This window comes from Amphiura filiformis, chromosome 7 (genome assembly GCF_039555335.1).
Source record: "Amphiura filiformis chromosome 7, Afil_fr2py, whole genome shotgun sequence".
Lineage (NCBI taxonomy): Eukaryota > Metazoa > Echinodermata > Ophiuroidea > Amphilepidida > Amphiuridae > Amphiura > Amphiura filiformis.
The window spans coordinates 51,070,614-51,096,727 of NC_092634.1; the positions used below are offsets into that span (position 1 = coordinate 51,070,614).

Consider the following 26,114-nt stretch of genomic DNA (forward strand, 5'->3'; position numbering starts at 1 on the left):
ATTTCAAATAAGGTCCGCTATCTATACCTTATTTAAAATTAGAGATAGCGAACCTTATTATTAATTAGAGTTAGCGAACCTTCTTATAAATTAGAGATAGCGAACCTTGTTTGAAATTAGAGATAGCGAACCTTATTTGAACATAGTGACAGCGAACCTTAGAGATAGCGAACCTTAGAGATAGCGGACCTTAATTGAAATTAGAGATAGCGAACCTTAGGGATACCGGGACATTTTTTAAATTAGTGATAGCGAACCTTAGAGATAGCGAACCTTCAATAAATTAGTGATAGCGGACCTTATTTAAAATTAGAGATAGCGAACCTTTTATTCGATTTATCGATTGACTTTTAGCACGACTATGCATAATCTTCAATCTTCTTCAAAGGTGCTATACCTATGCAGCAACAGCTCCCGGCAACAGATATACTGGGATTTGGTGCAGAGGTGAAGTCACAGGCAAGGGTGCAGAAACAAGGGTGAAGATAAGGTGAAGACTGCAACAAAATGACGAAACCAAGGCTGGTGATAATAACAGAGGATGGTCACGTACTGAGTTCTTGGGTATAACCAACATTTTACCAACTAAATACATAATTACTCAAATAAAACAAAGAGACACCTTGGTATAATTTTTTTGCATGTAATCATTTTATTACCAGAAACCACAATTGTCATGAAAGTAAATAAAGTAAAGTAATAAAGTAAGTTAAAACTTTCTTATACTATAAAGTACTAAAGTTCTCATGCATCATTCAAGTACACTTCCCCCACCTCGCTATGGGGAAATTGTTGCAGATTGTAAGCCCCGGTTGTAAGCTGGAATTACACACTCCAGGGCTGCATGGGGGTAGTAGCATTTTGTAACATGTAATATCCTGATACTGCAAACCCCCAGGGATATTTCACATTATGGTAGACACATTGGGATAGCGGGGTTTAAGTAATGCCTACAGCCCCCCCCCCCCCCCTCACGAGTGTACTTACATGACTGTAATTAGTCTGAAAATGACAAGCCCCATCATTTCAGAATATGGAGGGGGGGGGGGAGTACTTGAAAAGTGAATTAGTATAATTACTGTATCCAACAAGTGCAGTATTCATCAGGGCTTCAACTGGTCTCTTTAATTTGTCAAAAAAGTGGTCTAATTTGACATATTAAAAATTATTTTGTCATTGCATATGAAATATGTATCATTCAAGATAAAACTGTTTAAATGTGCTTGGGATGTCGAGGAAACAATTTATAGCATTTCAAATTAATTTTCATCATTGCAAATATTTTCACGACTTATAAATATTCATTTTGTAACAACGAATTAATGAATAATTTTTAAAATGACAAATTAAATGATTAATTTAAATTCATTATTCATCATCAATTTGTCAAAAATTGTTAGTGCATGAAAAATTGATGATGGATTAATAGTTTGGGCAAATATTGAAGGGCAAAAATGCAATCTGAAACTGGGGTTTTATGTATTTGGAGTATAAAATAGTGCCAAAAAGGCATTAATGCTCAATAAAAGACCTTCTGCAAAAAATATTTTTAATCCGATTTTATAACAGAATTTAGCAATTATAGGGTTTTTTTAAAAACCAATATAGGAATAAATAGAAAAATCTTTAAAATATAAGATATATGAAATCCCATGCAGTTGAAGCCCTGAGAATTGCTTGATATTTCCTTCAAATGAAACAAAAACACAAAAAAAACATTGATATAATAGTTTATGATAAGTGAGTGTATTAATAATTGTGGTAAAAACTCTTCTAATTGATCTGATATCAAGATGATGATAGGTTGACAGCCTTGGGTTACATCCTACAATTATATAATCTGAAATCATGCACACTATTCAAGGCACTATCAATGATTCGCCAATCAGGAACAAATTGTCAAAAATCAAAAAAAACACCTTTCCACCATAAGAAAAATATGGACTCCCCACTCACTGATCCAAAAATCTTCATAAATTGCTATCTTCAGTAGATAGCAACAGTGGCAACTCATTAACACGGACTTGTCTGGGCCTCGCAATTTGTTAACAAGAATTTGTGCTATCGGGTTACATAATAACACAAGAACATAAGCTTGGGACTTTAAAAACACTTCATTTCATCAGAAACTTTATGTTAAAGCCAATGTACGATCTTATAATATGACATTTTTTTTCAAACCCGATTTTTGTTGTTGCATATTTGTATGTTTACACATGTCCCATTTGGCACCTAAATGGAATCGGCCAAATTTGTTGCCTTTGTAAGTCAACAGAGCAATGTTTGACATAAAGTCATAATTATGACTTTATATCCTCCCATAGAACTGCATGGCCAAAATAACCAGTGGGGTTTCTTTCACTTTACCTTGTTATATTAGCTTTAAATGAACAACAAACCCTTCCTGGGAGTTATTATAGATTATTTCAACATTTTGAATAAAGAGTAACAAAATTAAAATTTGAGAGAAATCGTACATTAAGGCTTCAACAGAGTTCTTGTTAACGAGTTGCCCCTGTACTGCTTTCATCAGTAGATAGCAACCCACATCTTGATATTACTAAATGAATCTTCAGTAGATAGCACCATAATCTGTTAATTGCTATCTAGTAACCCTGATCTTTGATACAATTATCTTCAGTAATTACACTTTATGGCTATCTGCAGTATACAGTTTTACGACCCAGAAGTCAATTTTCACATTGCTAGTGTAGGATGCACAGTTCAATAGTTATAATGACAAAATGTCAACAATTTGTTGCACAAACTCAGAGGTCATATTTTCAAATGTTTGATTTCATCCAAAATTGTTATTGACAATACAAATACCAAGAATGATTTGTTTGATTTATCTAAAGCCATATATCTAAAATGTTTTCAAAATGTTATTTTAACATATTTGTTGCAAACATTTTCGCCAAATATTTCATTATGTTTTAAAAATAACAAGTATGAAAACACAACAAAAAATACTTTATAAATATGTAGGCATATACCATTACTAAAGTGTTAATAACATAAGAATAAATATGTTAAAGTTGGGTTGTATTATTTATTGAGACACGGCATCATAAAGGAAGCACGTCTCAGGCGGGAGCAGGTCACATTGGGCTATTCCATTTAAAATCCACTAACCCTGTGGAAGATTTTGGAAATATATTTCACAGGGGGAATATATTTTTCAAATGTAATTGGTCAGGGTTGATCATTTTGAAACCCATACTCCACCTGTATTATGGCTTTACCTAGATCTTCCACTGGAGTGAGTATTTCAAGTAGAAGTTACCCAACTGTCTATTCTATTCAAAACTCAAACTCCCTCTGTAGAAGACTTAAACTAAATCTTCCACCAGGGTAGTGTTGATTTTAAATGGAATAGCCCATTTCCAATGTCACACCCACTGCTTCATGTTTGACAATGACAAAATACATGCATATACCTCAATTAATAAATAATACAGTAAAACCTCATTATAACGAAATCTGATACAAGAAAAACCCTGTTATAAAGAAGTATTTTTCCAGAACCAAGATACAAAATTCTTTTGTTATTTATTGTTTTTACAACCCTGATATAACGAAATTTGGATATAAAGAACTAATTTCTCCGTCCCTGACAACTTCGTTATATTGAGTTTCCACTGTATCTATACCGGTACCTACATACAGTGAAAGTTGTTTTAAATACATAAATCTGTTCATACAAAATTCCTGATAACACAAAATGTTTTCTTTAAGGTGGTACTACACACGCTGATAAATTTTGTGACTAATTTTGCATTTTTCTCACAAAATAACTACACACTCAGTGGCGTACCGTGGCCACTCCAACCCTGGCGGGCTGAAGAAGAAACAATTTTGCCGCCTTCTTTAACAGCCGAAAAGGTTGACCCAATTTTTTTTCACGGCCGTTTGAAAATTGAAGAGCAAAAAAAAAAAAAAAAAAGGATTTTAGGCGCTAGCGCTCTAAAAGCAACCTTTTTCAAAATTTTTATGCTTTTCCTTTTTCAATTTTGGCGCGCCTTTTTATTTGCTAATTGCTTTTTGCCGCCCCTTCGCTTTTTGCCGCCTTCTTCTTCCGCCGCCCCTTCGCTTTTTTGCGCCCCTACCCAAAGCCCCCCCCCCCCAAAATACGCGCATGACACTGGTAACAAAAGTTATGTTTATTATAATAGGAGCAAAGAAACTTTTGTTACCAGTGTGTTATTATTTTTTGAGAAAAGTGCAAAAATTGTCACAAATTTATCAAGGGGTGTAGTATCAAGTCGCAGGCATAATACTTTATACATTATATAAAGATCCAAGGCCCTGACAATTTTGTGTTCCACTGTATAAGAACAAATCCACTGAATATGTGTACACTATATTCTGTACATACATTTTGGATGAGTGTACTTTATACTGTCCAATTTTCACCACAAGAGCGTCCCTATGACTGGCGCCGTTACTAGAATTGGGCGCAATTGTCACTGTCAATCGCTTCTTTCCACTGAGAAGTTCCTCACATGAAGTGATAATCCCAGTATAATTTGCTGGATGATTAAATTTCACATAACTTTCATCATTGATCGTAACACATTCAACAAAATGTTCTAGTGCCTTCTCTCCGAGTAAAAGTGTATTTGTAACTAGTGCTGCATGCTTTGTATCAAATAAAATGTCAGTAAATCCTATCAAGCCACCTGGAACAACAGAAAAAAATGTGTTGGTAATTGATGGGTTTCCAACATTTTCAGTGTCAAGTGCCATAGATGTAGATGCCTTCTCATTTCCATTGGTATCAACAAGTACACATGAGTTTACCTCTTGAGTGGGGACAGGTGATGTTGAGTTTCCTTCACGCATGGTGACCAGTGGTCTTGAGTCGGCTTCTTTTGCAGCAACAGATACTGTTGAGTTCCCTTGTTTTGTGGTGACCAGTGGTCTGGAGTTTGCTTCTTTTGCGGCAACAGATACTGTTGAGTTCCCTTGTTTTGTGGTGACCAGTGGTCTTGAGTTTGCTTCTTTTGTAGCAACAGATACTGTTGAGTTCACTTGTTTTGGGGTAACCAATGGTCTTGAGTTTGCTCCTTCTGTGGCAACAGATACTGTTGAGTTCCCTTGTTTTGTGGTAACCAGTGGTCTTGAGTTTGCTTCTTTTGCGGCAACATATACTGTTGAGTTCACTTGTTTTGTGGTGACCAATGGTCTTGAGTTTGCTCCTTCTGTAGCAACAGATACTGTTGAGTTCACTTGTTTTGGGGTAACCAATGGTCTTGAGTTTGCTCCTTCTGTAGCAACAGATACTGTTGAGTTCCCTTGTTTTGCAGTGACCAGTGGTCTTAAGTTTGCTTCTTTTGCAGCAACATATACTGTTGAGTTCCCTTGGTGCGTGGTGACCAGTGGTCTTGATTCGACTTGGTTTGTAGTAATTGGTAGAGTTGGCTTCACTTCCTCTGAGGTGACAGGAGTTGAGTTCACTTGTTTTGTGGTGATAGGTAGTGTTTTTGTCAACTCCACCATATATGCCCAATAGTTACCACGTAAGTAATTACACTTAATTGTGTGTACTCTACTCTGCCCAATTTCAACTACAAGTGCTTGCTGAGGACTGCCTATTTCACCACTTGTCTGGTCAGTGTGCCTGATTATTACAGAAAATTTCTCGTCATCAAACATATTGAACGTCCCCATATCACTTGCTGGATAATTGAATGTCAGGTAACTTTGGTTATATATTGTAATAAATTCTACAAAATGGTTTCCTTCTTTCTCACCAAATAAAAAACTTTTTCTGATTGATGATTTCTCTGCACCAAGTTCAATGTTAGCAAGTTCTACTAAACCACCTGGCAATATGGCAACATTGGCTCTACCAATCGATGGGTTTTTAGCTTTGGAAAGTGGCACAGATGTAGATCCTCTCTGTTTTCTCTTGCTGTCAAGTGGTGCACAAAATTCATTTCTGGTGACTGCTGTTATTGGGATCACTTTTTCCAAAGAAACAGGTAGTGCTGAGCTCATCTGTTTTGAGGTGACCAGTGGTCTTGAGTTGCCTTCTCTAGTGGTGATAGGTGATATTGAGTTCACCTCTTTTGAGGTGACACATGTTGAGTTCACGTCTTTACTGTTGATAGGTAGTGTTTTAGTCAACTCCACCATATACGTATAGTTGCCTGCTAGTAAATGATTCAACTTCTCAATGGTGTGCACTTTACACCGTCCAATTTCTATCACAAGTGATTTTTTAGGACACTCCATTCCACTACTTGGTTTACTCTTCTGATCTTTATGCATAATCATTACAGAAAATTTCCCATCATTTTGTAGTCCAGCATTTAATATCCCCATATGACTTGATGGATAATTGAATGTCAGGTAACTTTGGTTATTTATAGTGACACATTCAACAAACTGGTTTTCTGCTTCTTCTCCAATTAAAAGTGTTCTTCCGATTGATGATATCTCTGTCACACCAACTTCAATGTTAGCAAGGTCTACCAAACCACCGGGTAAAATGGCAACATTTGTTCTGGCAGTGGATAGGTTCATCTGTTTAGTAGTGACAGCTGATGTTACTTGTTTTGCATTGACCAGTGATCTCGAGTTTGCTCCTGTTGCAGCCACAGATACTGTTGAGTTCACTTGTTTTGTGGTAACCACTGGTCTTGCTCCTTTTGCAGCAACAGATACTGTTGAGTTCACTTGTTTTGTGGTTGGTGGTCTTGAGTTCAATCCTCTTGCAGCAACAAATGCTGTTGAGTTCACTTGTTTTGATGTGACCAGTGGTCTTGAGTTCAATCCTTTCGTGGCAGTGACCAGTGGTCTTGAGTTTGCCCCTATAGTGGCAATAGATACTGTGGAGTTCATCAATGGTCTTGAGTCAATTTGTTTTTTCAACTCCACTACATACGCATAATTGCTACCAGGTAAATCATTCAACTTCTCTATGCTGTGCACTTCATGCTGGGCCCCAATTTCAGTCACAATTGCTTGTCTAGGACTCTCCATTTCATCACTTGGTTTGCTGGTCTGGTCAATGTGCATGATCGTTACAGAAAATTTCTCTTCATTTTGTCCAAGCATTTTGAATATCGCCTTGTGACTTGCTGGATAATTGAATGTCAAATAAGTCTTGTTGTTAACAGCAACCCATTTTACAAAATGGTTTTCTGCTTCCTCTCCAATTAAAAGTGTTCTTCCGATTGATGTTTCTGCAGCAAGTGCAATGTTAAAAAGTTCTACCAAACCACCTGGTAAAACAGCAACATTGGCCTTACCAGTCGTTGGGTTTTTAGGTTTAGCAAGTGGCACAAATGTAGATGCTTTCTCTTTTCTCTTGCTATCAACAGCTGCTCCAAACGTTGAGGTTACTTGATTTCTGCTGACAACCACTTCTTCATTTTGTGTAGAACTTTGCAGAGTTGCAGTTTTATCAAGTAGACTTGAGTTTGCTGCTCTTATGGCATCAGATGCTGTTGAGTTCACTTGTGTTGTGGCGACTAGTGGTCTGGAGTTGACTCCATTTGTGGTAATTGGTAGAGTTGGGGTCACTGCCTTTGAGGCGACAGGGGTTGAGTTCACTTGTTTTGTGGTGATAGGTAGTGTTTTTGTCAACTCTACCACATATGCATAATTCTTGTTAGGAAAATACATCTTATCAATGGTGTGTACTTTACACTGTCCAATTTCAACCACAAGTGCACGTCTAAGACCACGTCTAAGACTCACCAGTTCACAACTTGGTTTACTGTCCTGATCTTTCTTTACGATCACTACAGAAAATTTATCGTCAATTCCTTCAAACATATTGAATGCTCCCTGATGACTTGTAGGATGATTGAAAGTCAGATAACTTTGGTTATCTACAGTGACACATTCTACAAAATGGTTTTCTTCTTTCTCACCGCTTATTCTTTTGATTGACCATGTCTGTGAAGCAAGTACAATGTTATCAAGTTCTACCAAACCACCTGGTAAAACTGTTGGAGTTAGCAAAGAAACTGCTAAATTTACTCTTCCAGAACCAACTGCATTTAATCTTTCTGGCATAGAAAGAGACACGCCTTGGATCTTTGAGCTCAAACTAGCTTGGAGAGTTGCATTGACTCCTCCATGAGTAACCGGCATCTGATTCATTTTCTTGGGTTTCTGGATTTCAATAGGTGAACTGTTCACTTGTTGGATGGACTCTTGAAGCACAACAGCAGTATTCTGACTGTTGAGTTCACTTTGTGTGCAGAGTTCATGACTGGTCTCCTTGATGCGCTGATGGTGATCTTGCTGAGAGTCGGATGGGCTACCTTGTTTTTTTGGTGTCACTTTCTCATATTGTGAGTAACTTTGCATCAATGATGTGCTATTCAATTCATTGTTGCCTCTTGCTGTAATGTGCTCAATTATATTCTTCATAGCCTTAGTAGCGCTCAGTGGCATTGCTTGCTGTTCTTTTGTTTTTAGCAATGTACAACCGGTACTCAATTCATAGTCATCTCTTTCTGTACTTTGTTCTGGTACCTGCTTTCTTACCAATACACCACTTGAATTACAATTGGCAACCGGAGTAGGGGTTGTGAATTCACGACCAACATACCTGGTGAACGCAAGCGGCAGGGTTGTAGTTTTAACTTTTAGTTCTGACATAGCTGCATTTGATGCTTGGGTTGGCTTTAATCCCTCTGATGTGACAGTTAATGCCACTTGTTTTGGTGCTTTGTGTGTTTTCTCTCCAATGGCCTTAGTTGTACTATTTCTCTTAGTTGGTGCTTGTGTATGAAGCATTTGCTTTTTACCAACTGGCTGAATACTTTCAGCAGCCTCTGTTTCTTCATGCTCTACAATCATACTAGCATTGATGGGTTGTATTTGGTCTATTGATCCCAACTGCTCTGATGATCCTCTTGGTATCTCTTCATACACAATCTTATGCCAGTTGTTTTTATGCTTTTCCAAGTCATTCTTTGAACAAAAATCAATTTCCGCACAAAGGCCACACCTGTGACAGGAGTGCAAAGAACTTCCTGTACGTGTGGTAAAATGCTTTCCACAACCATGTTTCTTGATAGGACACCTTGCAAACATATCAAGATGAAAGTTGATGTGACATTTGCTGGGTAATTCCAGATTGCAGGGTAAACATACACAACGCATCCACTTCAAAGACTCTTCATTTTGATAACATAGGCGGTTTTTGTTCAGTTTTTTCGGAAGCTTTGACGACGTCTGCAAACAAAACTCACACTTCTTTTCATCTGTCATTGCTCTCTTTTGTAGATTGCCTTTTCTTGTTACTGGCTTGGTCAAGTTCATTATCAGAGATGAATGTTTCTGTCTACTTTTCCTCACCCTATTTGATCTTCCTACATTGTCATTTTGTAGGGACGGCACTTCTTTCCCTGCTTCACTGCCCGTTATTGCATCATTTCCCTCTACAGCATTTTCAATCTCAAAATCTGTATTGACATTATCATTGTCCTTTTTACTTGGTGTATCATCTATGGCTGCATTAACATCACCCTGTTTAGAATGCACAGATGATAGTTTCGCTTCAACTTCACTACAAACTTCCTCAATACCATCCTCTACTGTACTTTTAATCTCAAGATTTGTATTGATATCATCAGTCACCTTTCCAGTTGCCATGGCATCTTCATTACCATCACCTTGTTTAGAATACACAGATGACCTTTTTTCTTCAACTTCATTTCTAGAAACAACCTCCATACCTTCGGATGCACTCTCTGTTTCTGCGTCACTTCTATCATCTGTTTCAACAGCTGTTGGCATCAATTCTTCATCTTCCATAACTTGTGATCTTGATTCTTTTACAGATGCAACTAACCGATGTTGCATTTCATTGGACAATGCACTGAAACTGTTGCAATCTGTAATCATCTTTTTATTTTTACATTGCTGCTCATGATCCACCTTCACTTCCACATTACTAAAATGCATTCCACAATGTTTACACATACGCGCTATATGATACTCTAAACCGCACATTACATCAAATGATCTGTCACATTTTGTACAGGTGTACAAAACTCCTTTGGTTTCTTGATCTTCACTTGCAAGATGCCGCACATAAAGATATCTAGATGTAAACTGTTCCTTGCAATGAACACAAGTTTGTTGATTTGCCATTGCTTGGTTTGGTACTTTGATATTACTTTCATCTTCTTCTCTGGGATGTGGTTCCACACTCTTGTCTTCCAATGATTTGGTTGCATCAGGCGAGGATTCACTAGCCCTTTTTGGTATCTCATTGTTATTAGACAATTGCCATTCATTTTGAGCTTCACTAGCATTCAACGCAATATCTTCATTGACATTGGTAGTATTGGCAGTTACAATACTATACTCCTCAAAACCAATTTGAAATTCCATAGTTGATCTTTCTGAATGCTGTTCACTTTCTTTGTCTTGTTGATAAAGCTCATCACATGCAGACTGCTGACAATATTGTGTCAATATGTCATCTTTTGCTTTCGATGTCTCTCTCTTTGTAACACTCATAGGTCCACCTGTTTTCTTGGTAATCTCTGGCTGAGACCTACAAGTTTCATGATTTACTTGTTTGAAATGATGATTGGCTGCCAGTGGAGTCCTGAAATGTTTCTTGCATTGAGGACATTCATACTTAAAGGTTGATTTGTGATCCATCATTTCTTCATATGTATCGACTTTGTCTCCACAATACAAACACACATAGATTGTCTTTTCTTCCTCTTCAACAGTATTCCATGTTTCGATCTCTATTAATGACTTTCTACTACGAATCAATTCAGAACTATCTTCTGCTGAAACATTTGTGTTCACATTATGAATGTTGTACTTCACCAAATGAGTAACAAGGTCTTGATATTGTGCAAAATGTGCACCACACTTGCAGCATACAAACTTTTTCCCATGGAGATTTTTCTGACACACTGCTTGAATCGTTTCACCGCAGCGGCAAAGGTAGAGTTTGTCTCGTATCTTTTGATGTTGCACAATCTTATGCACCTTCTTATAGTCTGTTGATGGGATAGCTTTAAGACAATATGAACAAAGTTCACCTTTTATTTTGTCTTCAACATGTTTCCTATGATCAGTAATTTGACAGCATGCCAAATCCAAAGAGCACACACTGCATCTAGCTTGTTGCCGGAAAGAAGAACTAAACAGGACACCCTTCTCATGGGCATTTTTATGTGCCATCTGCTTGAATTCACCTCCACAATACATACACAGGCATCTACATCTTTTTTCCCTGTGGATCCTTTGTTGGCAAGCACTGTACAGTTTGATGCCACACGCTGTACACTTTTTGTGTATTTTCTTTGAATGCCGATAAAACCCCATAAGTCTTGTAAACTCTTCACGACAAAACCTGCATGATACGACAGGTTTTTGTTTATGTCTTCTTCTATGGACATCCAATTGACATACTGTATCTAGCATTTCATTACAGTCTTCACATGGTGATGGAAATTTCACATCTATGTAACCACTTAAGCCACTACCACGCTTTTCATATTTGGTTTTGAATTCATGTTTTATCTTGTCTCTTAATGTGTCAAATGAGTGCCCACAATATTTGCATCTAAAAATCTGGGGCATGCTGCGAAGGCCTGTGCCAACATGTAGCTTCTGATAATGGGTCTTGAGTAGTATTTCTCTTTTAAAATGCTGATGACAAGTGTGACAGCTATGCTCCCAAATAAATTTATGCAGCCTGTAATCTGAATCCTTTGTATAGCTTACTCCACAACGCAAGCAAGTTGAGTATTTATATTCCCATGAACATGAAAGGCTTTCAGATGATTCTTTTTCCAATACACTCTTCACATGGGCTGAAATTAAACTGGCTTTGTCAAAGAACTTGCTACAATGCTTGCACCAGTGACCTTTTGTTGATTTGAATTTTGTACTAACATTGTGACTCTGTTTTCTATGCTTTTTCAGTCTGTCCTTGTCTTGAAAATGTTGCCAACAAATATTACACTTATGATTGAATCTCTCTGTATGGTCGTCTAACGCGCTTGGACTGGCAAATACTTCTCCACATGACAAACATTTCAAATTTAAATGTTCTACCTCCTTTCTATTGTACTCAATATGCTGCTGGTACTCTACAGGACCAAAGATTTGATGACACCCAGGACATTCCTTCTTGTTTTCACAGTCATGAGATTGGTTAATATGTGTCACTAGACCATGATTATTCTCAAAGTGCTTTCCACAAAATTGACACAAGAATTTGAACTGCTTTTTGTGCTGCAAATGGTCACATGCATTTAACATCATAGGCCTAGAAGTAGATACACAGGAACCAGGGCAAATTGGACATTGATGGGGGTACTTTGATTCAGTTAATGACACACGTTTCTGGTGTTCTTTCAAGGCTGCTGCAGAAGTGAACTCCACATTGCAACTGCTACAGATTTTTTGCGTCTTCTCCACTTGTTTACTGTCATCATTTAAATTTGTCTTGATATCTTGGATATCTGTGCCCATTTCTTCATCTTCTGTGACAATGACATGTACAACATGGACCATTTTATGTATACTTAAATGCTCCTCATTTCCAAATGTTGCAAGACAAATTGGGCAAGTATGACCAACTGCTTCACTACCATGTGTTTTGTTCTTTTTAATATCTGAAATAGCATTTTTCTTGTTGCTTATGGCCTTTTCCTCTGCTGTTCCAGATATGTTAGGTTTTCCATCTTCAGGAATATAATTCATTTGTTTATTCACATTCTCAATATTTACATCTGTACATGTTGTAGGAGAACTGTCTACAGGGTTGCTAGATGTCTCATTTTCCTGTGTTGTCTCAACTATCTCTGCTGCATCTCTGTTGGCATCTATCTCCTCTCTGTGCGTCTTATTTGAAAATAGTTTGTATCTCTCAGGGCATTCAAGCAGTACATGCATCTCTAGTGTCTCCTTATCTGGGATGATTTCATCACAATCTTTACAAATCAGTGACAGATGCTCTGCCTCATGTGCACATAATTTCACATTTTCGCTAAATATATCCTGACAAGCTTCACACACAAAGACCTTTCTTTCTGGTTGACTCTCATGGCCAGCATCATGATTGTTATCGGTTTCATTTTTCATCTTACAAGTTTTTTTATGCATGACATAATTATTTCTGCTTTCAAATGAAATGCAACATTTCTTGCACTCATAACACTCAGATTTTGGTGTTCTACTAGACACCCTTGATGTAACGGATTCTGTCTGTTTAGATTTCGGAGATGTTACTGATCCAACTTTTTTTGAAGCTTTCTTGCTAGATGCTCTAGATTTTGCAGTTGACTGCTTCTTTGATTTCTGCTGATTTTGAGGGTTCATCTGACACTGTTTTTGATGATATCTAACCCGATTCTGGTGAAAAGTTTTCCCACAGTATTCGCATACACCCTTTTCCCCATGAACCTGGTTAATATGACGCTGTCTCAGCTGCCATGTATCATAAAGAAGATGACAGTAGTGGCATTTATATGTAACTCCAGCTTTCCTAGGCTTGTGATATCGCTGCATGTGATTTCTCAGTAGACTTTTGGAACCAAATCCTTCATAACAAATTTTGCATTTGTAAACATCCAACCCTTTGTTGATATGGACAACTGTATTGTGAATTTTCAGTTGTGCAAAAGAGCAACATACTAGGCTACATTTTGGGCACCTCACAGATGGCGCCAAACTTCTTTTACTTGTTGTTTTGCGATGTGTTTTAGAATGTTCTTGCAAATCTGAGAAAATTTCAAATTGAGAATGACAGCTGTCACATTTGAACATACTTTCACTTTTGCTTTGCCGTGGATCTTTACTAGTGTCATCATCTTCTGCGCCATCTTTCTTTTCACCCGTGGCATTCAAAGGACAATAACATCTCCGGTGAGTTCCTAATCTTCTTCTATCATCAAAGCATTTCAAGCAATTCAAACACTTATACACGCCATTTGGAGTTTCATATCTTTCATTTTCCGCATGCAATTTTTTATGTTTCTTCATATGATATGTCTTAAGAACCCGCATACATATATCACAAGTTTCCTGTTCGACACCTCCAATAAGTCCCTTTGCATGAGACTTTCTCTCTTTCCTCTTCTTACATACCGCATTTGTCACTTCTTCCTTACGCTTCTTCATTCTTTTTCTTTTCTTTTTCTTCTTCAAACCTTGTGTCACCTTTTCTGCATCCTTTGTAGAAGCATTGTGCTCATCAGTTGCTTCATTTCTGCAATCCTCACCCTCTGAAGACAAGCACTTTGATTGTGTTTCTGTAATCCAATCAGGATCATTGCCAGAATCATCTTGAAAGTCTGAATCACTCTCTCCTGCAGAACACAATTAAACAAAATCAAACAATGCAATTAATATTCAAGACCATTAATCATTAAACTCTGATACATGCAGTACCTCTGGTGCTGAAATAGGAACATTTGGCTTGACTCAAAAGTAGCGCCTGCTCAATGTTTTTTTTTTTTTTTTTTCTATATCTCTGTGACCTACTGACCAGAATCTGGCAGGTGCCACCATGGCAATCTTGACCATTTTTTAAATAAATTACCCCTAAATGACCCCATAGGGTTATACAGGGCTCAAAATTTTGAAATTGTTCAAATGCCACTTCAAAGTATAAAATTAGAAGTCATGTGGTGCAACAAGTCAAGGGTCAATTTCCAGTTTGTATAGGGGTCAAAAATTAAAGTTGCTCCAATTTTTGTGAAAGTTGTAGCAAATTAATTGTTTGTCTACCAAAAGAAATTCAGAAACAATAGTTTGCATTACTGTATCTACAATGTACAGTTACTATTAGAGATAACAAAGGTCACACAAGTTGCCATTTGATCCTATTGAGAAAAATAATATCTGTGATCCTTGGATATAGACAAACAATTTGATATACTTTGAAGTGATATTTGAACACTTTCAATTTTTGACCCCTGTATATAGGGTAATTAGGGTGTCATTTATTTCATAATGTCACCTGCTAGATTTGGAATTGGTAAGTCTCAAGAGTCAGAGAAATGTGACGCAGAGATAAAAAATTTTGCTTGATCACATCAAAATTGAGGTAATATTGCAAATTTTAACACACAAATATCAAATTTGGTCATGATAACATTAGCAAGGCATGAATTTCACAAAAATATCAATACACACTTTTTTGAAAATCTTCTGTGTTGGGATTGGGAATCATGAAAATATCTGTCCTTTAAAATAACAATGCCAGGGGAGGGGTAGGGGGCAGGGGGCAAATTCCCCCTGTTCCCCAGTAACTTTTTGCAGCAATTTTGGCCCCCGCTGAAATTCACTTTTCCCCCGAAAAAATTCCTGGCGCCACCACTGCTTATATAGTACATAACTGTGGGTTGTGGTACAATCTGTAAATGACACTATCATACTTGAATAAAACGATGTGTAAAATGTAAGAATGTGCAACACAATGGAGCCTACATAACAGGGTTAACAAGTTTGGCACCATTTAGACAATTGATTCTTGCATAAAAATGATATTTGTGTGAATCAAAATTTGATGTTCATTCATTTTCAAAATCTAAACAGTGATACTTGGCAAGACTAGGATTTTCTCAACAGATTCCGCCAACGGATTCCGCCAACAGATTCCCTTAACAGGTTCCTCAACAGATTCCCTCTAAGGATTCCCTCAACGGATACCCAGCCCTCAACGGATTCCCGCAAAGGATTTCCTCAATGGATTCCCTCAATGATTCCCTCAACAGATTCCCTCAAAGGATTCCCTCAACGGATTCCCTCAAAGGATTCCCTCAAAGGATTCCCTCAAAGGATGCCTTCTATGGATTCCCTCTATGGATTCCCTCAAAGGATTCACTCAACAGATTCCTCAACAGATTCCTCAACGGATTCCCTCAATGGATTCCCTCAACGGATTCCCTCAAAGGATTCCCTCAACAGATTCCTCAAAGGATTTCCTCAAAGGATTCCTCAAAGGATTCCCTCAACAGATTCCCTGAGCAAATGATTCCTTAACGGATTCCCTCAACAGATTCCTTCAAATGATTCCCTCAATGGATTCCCGCAACGGATTCAACAGATTCCCTCTAAGGATTCCCTCAATGGATTCCCTCAACGGATACCCTCAATGGATTCCTCAACGGATACCTCAACGGATTCCTCAAAGGATTTCCTCAAAGGATTCCTCAAAGGATTCCTCAACGGATTCCTCAACGGATTCCTCAACGGATGCCCTCAACGGATTCCTCAACGGATTCCTCAACGGATTCCTCAACGGATTCCTCAACGGATGCCCTCAACGGATTTCCTCAACGGATTCCTCAAAGGATTCCTCAACGGATTCCTCAAAGGATTCCTCAAAGGATTCCTCAAAGGATTCCTCAACGGATTCCTCAACGGATTCCTCAACGGATTCCGTCCAACGGATTCCTCAAAGGATTCCTCAACGGATTCCTCAACGGATTCCTCAAAGGATTCCTCAAAGGATTCCTCAACGGATTCCTCAAAGGATTCCTCAAAGGATTCCTCAAAGGATTCCTCAACGGATTCCCTCAATGGATGCCCTCAACGGATTCCCTCAACGGATTCCCTCAAAGGATTTCTCAAAGGATTCCTCAAAGGATTCCTCAATGGATTCCTCAACGGATTCCTCAACGGATTCCTCAACGGATTCCTCAACGGATTCCTCCACGGATACCCTCAACGGATTCCTCAACGGATTCCTCAACGGATTCCCACAAAGGATTTCCTCAATGGATTCCTCAATGGATGCCCTCAACGGATTCCTCAACGGATTCCTCAACGGATTCCTCAACGGATTCCTCAACGGATTCCTCAACGGATACCTCAACAGATTCCTCAACGGATTCCCTCAATGGATTCCCTCAACGGATTCCCTCAACGGATTCCCTCAACGGATTCCCTCAAAGGATTCCCTCAAAGGATTCCCTCAACGGATTTCCTCAAAGGATTCCATCAAAGGATTCACTCAACAGATTCTCAACAGATTCCTCAACGGATTCCTCAATGGATTACCTCAACGGATTCCCTCAAAGGATTTCCTCAACAGATTCCTCAATGGATTCCCTCAACAGATTCCCTCAAAGGATTTCCTCAAATGATTCCCTCAACGGATTCCCTGAGCAAATGATTCCTTAACGGATCCCCTCAACGGATCCCCTCAAATGATTCCTCAACGGATTCCTCAACGGATTCCTCAACGGATTCCTCAAAGGATTCCTCAACGGATTCCTCAACGGATTCCTCAACGGATTCCCTCAAATGGTTGTGGTACAATCTGTAAATGACACTATCATACTTGAATAAAACGATGTGTAAAATGTAAGAATGTGCAACACAATGGAGCCTACATAACAGGGTTAACAAGTTTGGCACCATTTAGACAATTGATTCTTGCATAAAAATGATATTTGTGTGAATCAAAATTTGATGTTCAGATTCCTCTAAGGATTCCTCAATGGATTCCCTCAACGGATACCTCAATGGATTCCTCAACGGATACCCTCAACGGATTCCTCAAAGGATTCCTCAACGGATTCCTCAACGGATTCCTCAACGGATTCCGCCAAAGGATTCCTCAACGGATTCCTCAACGGATTCCTCAACGGATTCCTCAAAGGATTCCTCAACGGATTCCTCAACGGATTCCTCAAAGGATTCCTCAACGGATTCCCTCAACGGATACCTCAACGGATTCCTCAACGGATGCCCTCAACGGATTCCTCAAAGGATTCCTCAAAGGATTCCTCAAAGGATTTCTCAAAGGATTTCTCAAAGGATTTCTCAAAGGATTCCTCAACGGATTCCTCAACGGATTCCTCAACGGATTCCTCAACGGATTCCTCAACGGATTCCTCCACGGATACCCTCAACGGATTCCCTCAACGGATTCCCACAAAGGATTTCCTCAATGGATTCCTCAATGGATTCCTCAACGGATTCCTCAACGGATTCCTCAACGGATTCCTCAACGGATTCCTCAACGGATTCCTCAACGGATACCTCAACAGATTCCTCAACTGATTCCCTCAACGGATTCCCTCAACGGATTCCCTCAACGGATTCCCTCAACGGATTCCCTCAAAGGATTCCCTCAACAGATTCCCTCAAAGGATTCCCTCAACGGATTTCCTCAAAGGATTCCATCAAAGGATTCACTCAACAGATTCCTCAACAGATTCCTCAACGGATTCCCTCAATGGATTACCTCAACGGATTCCCTCAAAGGATTTCCTCAACAGATTCCTCAATGGATTCCTCAACAGATTCCCTCAAAGGATTTCCTCAAATGATTCCTCAACGGATTCCCTGAGCAAATGATTCCTTAACGGATTCCCTCAACAGATTCCCTCAAATGATTCCTCAACGGATTCCCTCAACGGATTCCCTCAACGGATTCCCTCAACGGATTCCCTCAACGGATTCCCTCAACGGATTCCCTCAAAGGATTCCCTCCAAGGATTTGCTCAACGGAACGGATTCCCTCAATGGATCCCTCAGCATTCCTTTGCAAGGATTGTGAACAAGACTTATGGATTCTACCCCACAATGCATCATTTCTCAGAACAACCCCAGTGTGCAACAATGGCAGTGTGTAAACATAAACAACAACATTGTAAAGGCTTACAATTGTATATGTACTCAGGGATGTTAGGATTTCTGAAGCAACATGCTTAGTTACAAAGTACTGGCTTTTTCTGTTAAAACACAGAAAAACACTCTTGTCAGTTAGCAACTCAGTCAATCAGTCAGTCAGTCAAGAAAAACAGTGCAAAATATGCAAGGCGCAGAAAATTAATCGTGCGAAAATTTCCACCTTTACAGTACATGTCATTTTGGTCCACAAAATGTGACATTTATAAAATTGACAAAATGGGCTATTCCAAAAAATAGATGCACCCCCTGAGTTCTGATTTCTAAACTTTTTGACCAGTTATCATTGCTGGAAATTCAGACCTTCAAAAGTATCAACTCCTTGTGTACTTAATAAATAAATTTCTCCACTTGTGTCCAGGTACTTGGTCTCCTGACTTTCTTTGTTTCTTGTCTGTTGAGTCAATTTAAAGTGTGTCCTCAATGAATGCAATTTATTGAAGATGTTTTTGAAGTGGATCTTCACAGACCCCTGATGTTTAAGTGTTTCGGCTCAGCTGATATGATTCGTGTAAGCCATTATGTTTTGTTCAGCCGACGTAATTGGGATTTGTATTATTTTGCCTATTATGTTTTTACTGGGGCCGGGGAGATATTCCAATCTGTCTCATTTGTATCAAATTGTATGTTTGCCAGTGAGTCGAGCGCATCGCTCATAGCAATTTTTCTGATCTCGCCCTAACCACGGGCCCTTTGTATTTTTAAGTGGAGATTAATAGTGGCTGATAGTGTAGAGTAGATGTTATACACCAGGCACAAAAAGAACCTCGTCAGTTATATTCATCCTTGCTGTTCAATAACTTGATAATTTTGGATTATTCTGAAATATACATTTTGTTAATTGGACTTTGCTTTCTCATTTGACACCCTGTTCGTGATAAACGAACAAGAATTGACCAAGATATGCGCCTCCAAAGCCTCAAACCCCAAAATCAAAAGTTGCAGTTTCAACGATTTTTCAATGGGAACGCATTGTTGTATTGCACACAAGCACACGGGCCAATCAATAAAGCACACAGTGTAACAGCCACAATTGAATCGTTAAAATTGCAACTTTTCATTTTGGGGTTTGAGAGTTTGGAGGCGCATATCTTGGTCAATTCCTGCTCAATATTCACGAACAGGGTGTCAAATGAGAAAGAAAAGTCCAATTAACAAAATGTTTATTTCTTTTTTTTTTTTGTGTAGTTGAAGGGGGGGGGGGGTATTTGTTTCTTAAGTGCTGCTCCTTGTGTACTTAATAAATAAATTTCTCCACTTGTGTCCAGGTCTCCTGACTTTTTTTGTTTCTTGTCTGTTGAGTCAATTTAAAATACATTTTATTCTATTTCCAAGCTTTTTCCAGTAACATTGGCAACTGGAATACCAGTCATTTTCAGGAATCAACCCTGGAAATCCAGATATTTCTTTTATTGAAATATACTAGTCTATAGAGGAGGGATGTGCACTTATATTCTGGAATGGCCCAAATAAAAAAATCCTTTGTCTCATGCATTAGTTTATGTCAATTTTTTTATTTTGTCTTTTTTTTTTTATACAATAAACATGATAAAAAGCCGAAAAATATAACTCAAAGCTCTTGTTTTGTAATTAATTTTTTTTAACAGTCGTACAGCACATTGTATATGGATATCAAAATGCATATCGAGGGTTGACAATCAGCAGGCCTTAACTCACAAAGGAATCATTTGTGAGTTTAGGCCTTCTGATTGTAAACCCTCGATATGAGTGATATGATCTGTAATTGCCAATTTATGTTGTTCTGTAGTGGAAGCCGTTCTGTTGGACCTGGTGAATTTAGTGTCTTTGAGAGTTTCGGAGTAAAAAAACAAGCATATATGACCCAAGGTTGTTGCAATGTTGCGTGCGCAGGGTTGTTAATTTTTTTTATTTAAATCGGATTTTTTTTTTTAATCAATTTTTTGATTTTTTAATTCCAAGAACTGCTATACCCCATAATTAATTCAAAAGAGACCAGTGGAATGCTAGACATATGCACAATACTATCAGGTTTCTACAAAAATTCAAAACATGTTTTTACATGTGAAAATTTTAAAGAAAAAATTGGGCAAAAATCATGAGGCACCTTGGAGATGAAGATAAAGTGAGATCATAAAGGTATTTTAATTGTATCCATAGGTTGTAGAAACATCAGGAATGATGTAAAACAGTCAATTTAAGAAAGAAATTATGTTATATTTATCATAAATGGTAAAAATGAAAAAACTTGATTTAAATCAGTGATTTTAAAAAAAATCAAGTGATTTAAATCACTGATTTAAATCGACGTGATTTAAATCAAACAACCCTGTTAATAAGCATGCGCAAGTCGACCACACACGGATATGATGGAAAATTACTTCATTTAATAGCAACCTTTTCCAACAAAATACTTCCTGATTTTAGTTTCTTTTAATTTCACATTAAATAGGATCGATAGGAACAAAGTTGTGTGAATATGTTAAATATTTTGTCAGTACAGTCCGACCTCTATCACTTACCCAGCCATGATGGGACCAAGCATTGTCCGGATAAGTGACAAATTAAAGTGAATTAGATTTAATTTTGCATTGAATGTCCGAAATGTTAACATTGAGATAGCAAAATGTTACTCAAAATGGGATCTGAAAATGGGATGGTATTTGATTGCTTTTTAAGCCATATAATTAACTCTCTCCACGCGGATGTCGACTGCAGATGACAAGTTTTCAAAAAATATAAATAATTCAACTATTTCAGAATTTTAAAATTTTTATGACCATATTTGAAATCAGCATGAAAATTGCTTTGAAATGAGTACAAACAAGCCAAGTATTGGTTCAGCGGTTCTTGAGACAGCTCTTGATATTTTATGTTGAAGCCCATGGCTAGAACACAGAGCATTAATGTCCTTCTAAATGCTTCAGGGCATGAAATCACTGTCTCAAGGCTTTAAAAACATGTTTTCCTATGATGATCACATGTACGGATAACAGAGAGATCCATACATGTGTATAAAAGAGGTCAGGATAAGAGGCCAGACTGTAATTACATAATTATCTCAAATAAATGTTTAAGTGATTGACCATGCCGCAGCCATGCCACGTCTATTTTATACATGGATTGCAGTATCGCCTTTTCAAGCTTTAGTCTCTTGTACAAATACTAAGCTTACTGGTGTGATTGTTCAACCACATAGACTCTTACACAAGTTTCTTTAAAATCATACTCACCACTGCTAATAATTATTCGAGTTTCAAACAAACTTCTCTGTCTTTTATGGGCCTTTGGAAAGATCTTGGCATCTTGCGTCTTCTTTTTGGATGGTGAAGCATGTTTCACCTTCTTCTTGGATGGTGAAGCATGTTTTGTCTTCTTGTTGGATGGTGAAGCATGTTTTGTCTTCTTCTTGGATGGTGAAACATGTTTTGTCTTCTTGTTGGATGGTGAAGCCTCAGCATCATCCGAATGCAACTTTCTTTTCTGTGAGGACATCTTGATGAATCTGAAGAGGAAAACTAAATGTTAGGTTCACCAAGATAAAGGAATCGGGATTGTTCATTGATTTAGTAATTTTCTTTGAAATTTGCAACCATATCTGTGGCAGATGACGTTGCTAAATATATTCACTTGCATGATATGGTCAATATAGGTGAAATTTGTTTAGCCTTTTTAATAATAAGGGGCTGCGCTGCAATAATTATGAAGCGCCCCCACCCTCAGTTAGTAAAAAAATTTTTTTTAAATGGAATGCCAAAATTGCCCCCCTCCCTCGGCTGGCAAAAAAATCTTTGCCCTTCCCCCTTTGCACACATCAAATTTTGGGGATCCCAATGGGGCCAATTGCAAACTTTACATGGCTTATTGCATTGAAGATTTTTGTACAGTGTTTTCCAAGCCTTTTCTAAAGAGCATGTTACTTTACTTTAAAGGTGCAATATAAATGTGTGCCAGAAATTGCTTCCTCCCCTCTCGGCCTGCCAAAATATCTTTGCCCCCCCCCCATTTTACCCTTCACCCACGGTTCATAATTATTGCAGCAGAAAACTCCAGCAGAAAACTAGAAAATGTAAAAATCCAACAACTTTTTAACAATTTCACCCCTCTTTGAGCTTCTTTGGGAAATTTGGTTTGGAATTCCAAAAATCTTCCACACCCTTCCCATTGCATTTAAAAGTCCGTAACCCGATCGACAGCATCATCCCCCCGATTTTTTTCATTGTTGATGAGGTTTGGTATCACATAATAGATACTATTTTTCTCATTACTATCCTGAAATTTGACGCTCCAAGCCAGCAAGACTTGATTTAGGGGTTCATTCATATATTTTCATGACTAAGCGGTTGTTCATACATACGCTATATAACGGTAGCGTGATTGGTGAGAGCCGGGCATAAACAGCGTTTATGCCCGTGGCCCGGATGTGCGATTGCAGTGGTAGGAGAACGAAGCGAAATTCATGGTTTTTAATGATGTTTCTTGTTATTTTTGTTAATATTTTGATGAAATAAGAATCACAAAATGTTCTGGTATGTATGAACAGGGTTCATTCATATATTTTCATGACTAAACGGTTGGAATGCCCTCGGGCCACAAGCAGCCCCATGGGCATAAACAACCGTTCAGTCATGAAAATATATGAATGAAACCCTAATTTATGCCCGAGGGCCGCTTGCGGCCCGAGGACATTTTGTGATTCTTATTTCATCAAAATAATAACAAAAATTACGAGTAACATTATTAAAAAACATGATTTTCCCTACCCGGCGATATCACATCCGGGACACCGGGCATAAACGCTGTTTATGCCCGGCTCTCGACCAATCACGCGCGCTGTTATATAGCGTGTATGTATGAACAGTCTTTATTATAAACATATCTGCAGACCTGAGTTACAGTTACTGGAATTTCTTAAAGTAAATGGAGTCAGAGGAACATGATTTTGGGCATAATAGAATTGTTACCTACTACCTAGTAGTCCTATCCTGCCAGCAAGACTTCAGTCTTTTTCATAAACATAATGACATCTATGGACCTGAATTAGTCTTGCAGCGGCGCATACCCGCATAGGGAATGCATAGTCCGAATAATCAGACCCAGAACAAAATAGTTATTTCTGACATGATTGTGTTCTGGGTCTGAACCGTTTCTATTCGAAATCTTGATGGCAAATTGGACAAAAGAAGCACATGGTCCTACTTTACAGTTTTTTAATCCCCTATTCATGTTGCGTGAATCACTCTATTGTGGATCATCCTTTTGATACTTGAGTATTTGGACAAGCGGAACAGTTTTGACAGGCCTTTTGTCTACCTCTCTGTTTGTAAACAAACGAGGAGGTCAAAATTGTCCTCGCCGAATACGAAAGTCAGCGTAATAGTACGGCACTAAGGGATGCACTGCACGTTCAAGAAATATACCTTGTATTGGTCAGTTTTACCTCATAGATGCTGTAGACCCTCTCTACACAGTGTATAAACATCACAAGTAGAATGCTGCTCAATATGATAAATCCAAATCATGAAAATTAAGACCTTTTGTAGAGCAATATTTTGACCACTTTTGCACAAAGTAAATTACTCCCATGAAGATTGCAGGTTTTGCCAACTCATGGAATTTTGAACACACCCAAAAGATGAGATCAATGACAATGTAGATCAATTACCTCAACTTTGCGAGTATAGACTAGTACAGTCGGATTAAAATCATCCATGCACGCCCAAACCCTGGTACAATGGGATTAAAATCATCAGTGCATGCCCAAACTGTCCTTGAATTGATCAGCTCAGCTACATCCTTAGAGCCCAAAATGAGCCCACATATTGTGATGTTTCTTATTTGTGGAACAGATGTCAATAGAGTGCACTGACTGTAACTGGTATGCCAAGTAAGTTGAAGTTACAGTCATGACAGTTACTGGAACTATGTTACCTACTACCGTACCATGACTACCTAGCACATAATATTATTACCTGTAACTTCACCAGTTGCCTTCAATATAAGTGACTATATTGAGGACATATTGTATTGCTCCATTTGACCAATATCCGAGAAAATCCCGACTAATGTGCTCCACAGTTGCAGTTGTGCTTCTGAAGTTTTTCCAATCCAATTTCCCGAATTCCGCTGCTTGGCTATTATTAACAGCTTGTCACCCATTTAGAGGTCATACCGGGCTCACTGCATCATCTGGAAAGGTTTTTGGGCGCATACCACTAAATAAACGTCCCATTGATTCAGCTTACAATTTCACATCATAGGCCTACAATGTACATCAACTAGAAATATAATCAATAAAATGGATCCATATGTCACAAACCCCTCACGGAAATATCCTGCACCTCCTAGAGCCACTTCCAGTCCTGCCGGGACTCGAACCCACAACCCTGGGTTTAAGAGGCGAGCTCGCTAGCGTATAGACCAAAAGGACTTCCCCATCAGGTCTATAACACTAACGCACTTATACCTCCGTGACATTCTCCCCCTCCCCGTAAGGCGCGTCCTTGCGCCTTACTTCCTCTGTTTAAACTGGTCGTCCTTGATACAAGGCATACTCGGCCAGCCATTTTTATGAACGCCTAACCCTTTCCGATGGGTGATCCCCCTATTGGTAGGGCTAGCCTACTGGGCCAATAGTACTGACTTACTGACCACTTAAAATTACTTTAGGGGCTCTGTAATAATTATGATGAGCCCCGGGCCATATCGCCCCCACTCTCGGCAGGCGCCAAAATTACTTGCTCCCCCCTCTCGGCCTGCCAAAAATCTTTGGCCTCCCCCTCCCTTGCACATGCCAAATTTTTGTGATACCAATTTGCCAAGCTTATAGGGCAAGATGGGGTTGTGGGACACTCATAAGGATATTATTGGATACAAAACTCATGTAAGTAAATAAAGATTGGACTTCAGTGTTTTTATAATACTAGGACGATGTCTGGTGTTAGTTTGGGGGCGATACTCCAATTCAGCACAGAATGGCGGACCAATTATGTTATGACTCAATTGTCCCACTTACCCCAACACTATGGGGTATAGGCCTATGGGACACCTAAGGGGTAGTGGTAAATTTGACACATATATTTATGATATTATTACATCAAACATGTCAAAAGAACATATTTTACAGCAATACATATTTTTATTGGATCATTTGGGCATTATTACCAAAACAGGTAGGCCTACTATACTATACTATAGGCCCTACTATATCATTATATGTTTATTAATTTCATCTGAATAGGCCTACATGAGGCAGATTTTTTTCTTGGTTTTTGGTGACAAAAAAAACCACCACGATTTGCGATTTTCAGCCACAAAATCAATAATCAAGCCATTCAATAGGCGTTTTCAGTATTAATTTAATTTTTGAGCTTGTTGGCGGCATTATAATTATGCAATTTAACTTCGGAGTAATTTTGTTATTTTTTGTCCCACCTACCCAAAGTGGATGGGGTAAGCGGGACATCATACTAAATACCATAGGC

The 26,114-nt window shown here is 38.4% G+C and overlaps 1 protein-coding gene across 1 annotated transcript; it reads right to left on the reverse strand.

The window, feature by feature from the left end:
- Positions 1 to 4,125: 4,125 nt before the first annotated feature.
- LOC140157301 (uncharacterized) lies at positions 4,126 to 24,743 on the reverse strand. Its single transcript, XM_072180444.1, has 3 exons — positions 24,603 to 24,743; positions 21,864 to 22,135; positions 4,126 to 14,315 (listed from the first exon to the last, which is right to left on the reverse strand). Exons 2-3 carry the CDS (start codon positions 22,123 to 22,125, stop codon positions 4,282 to 4,284), a joined length of 10,296 nt encoding a protein of 3,431 aa, XP_072036545.1. The 5' UTR covers positions 22,126 to 22,135; positions 24,603 to 24,743; the 3' UTR covers positions 4,126 to 4,281.
- Positions 24,744 to 26,114: the final 1,371 nt, after the last annotated feature.

Coding starts and splice junctions, on each gene's coding strand:
- LOC140157301 (XM_072180444.1), bottom strand. CDS start 22,125: ATGTCCTCACAGAAAAGAAAGTTGCATTCGGATGATGCTGAGGCTTCA. Junction 14,316..21,863: donor TCGAATAATTATTAGCAGTG/GTGAGTATGATT, acceptor TGTGTTCTGCAG/GAGAGAGTGATTCAGACTTT.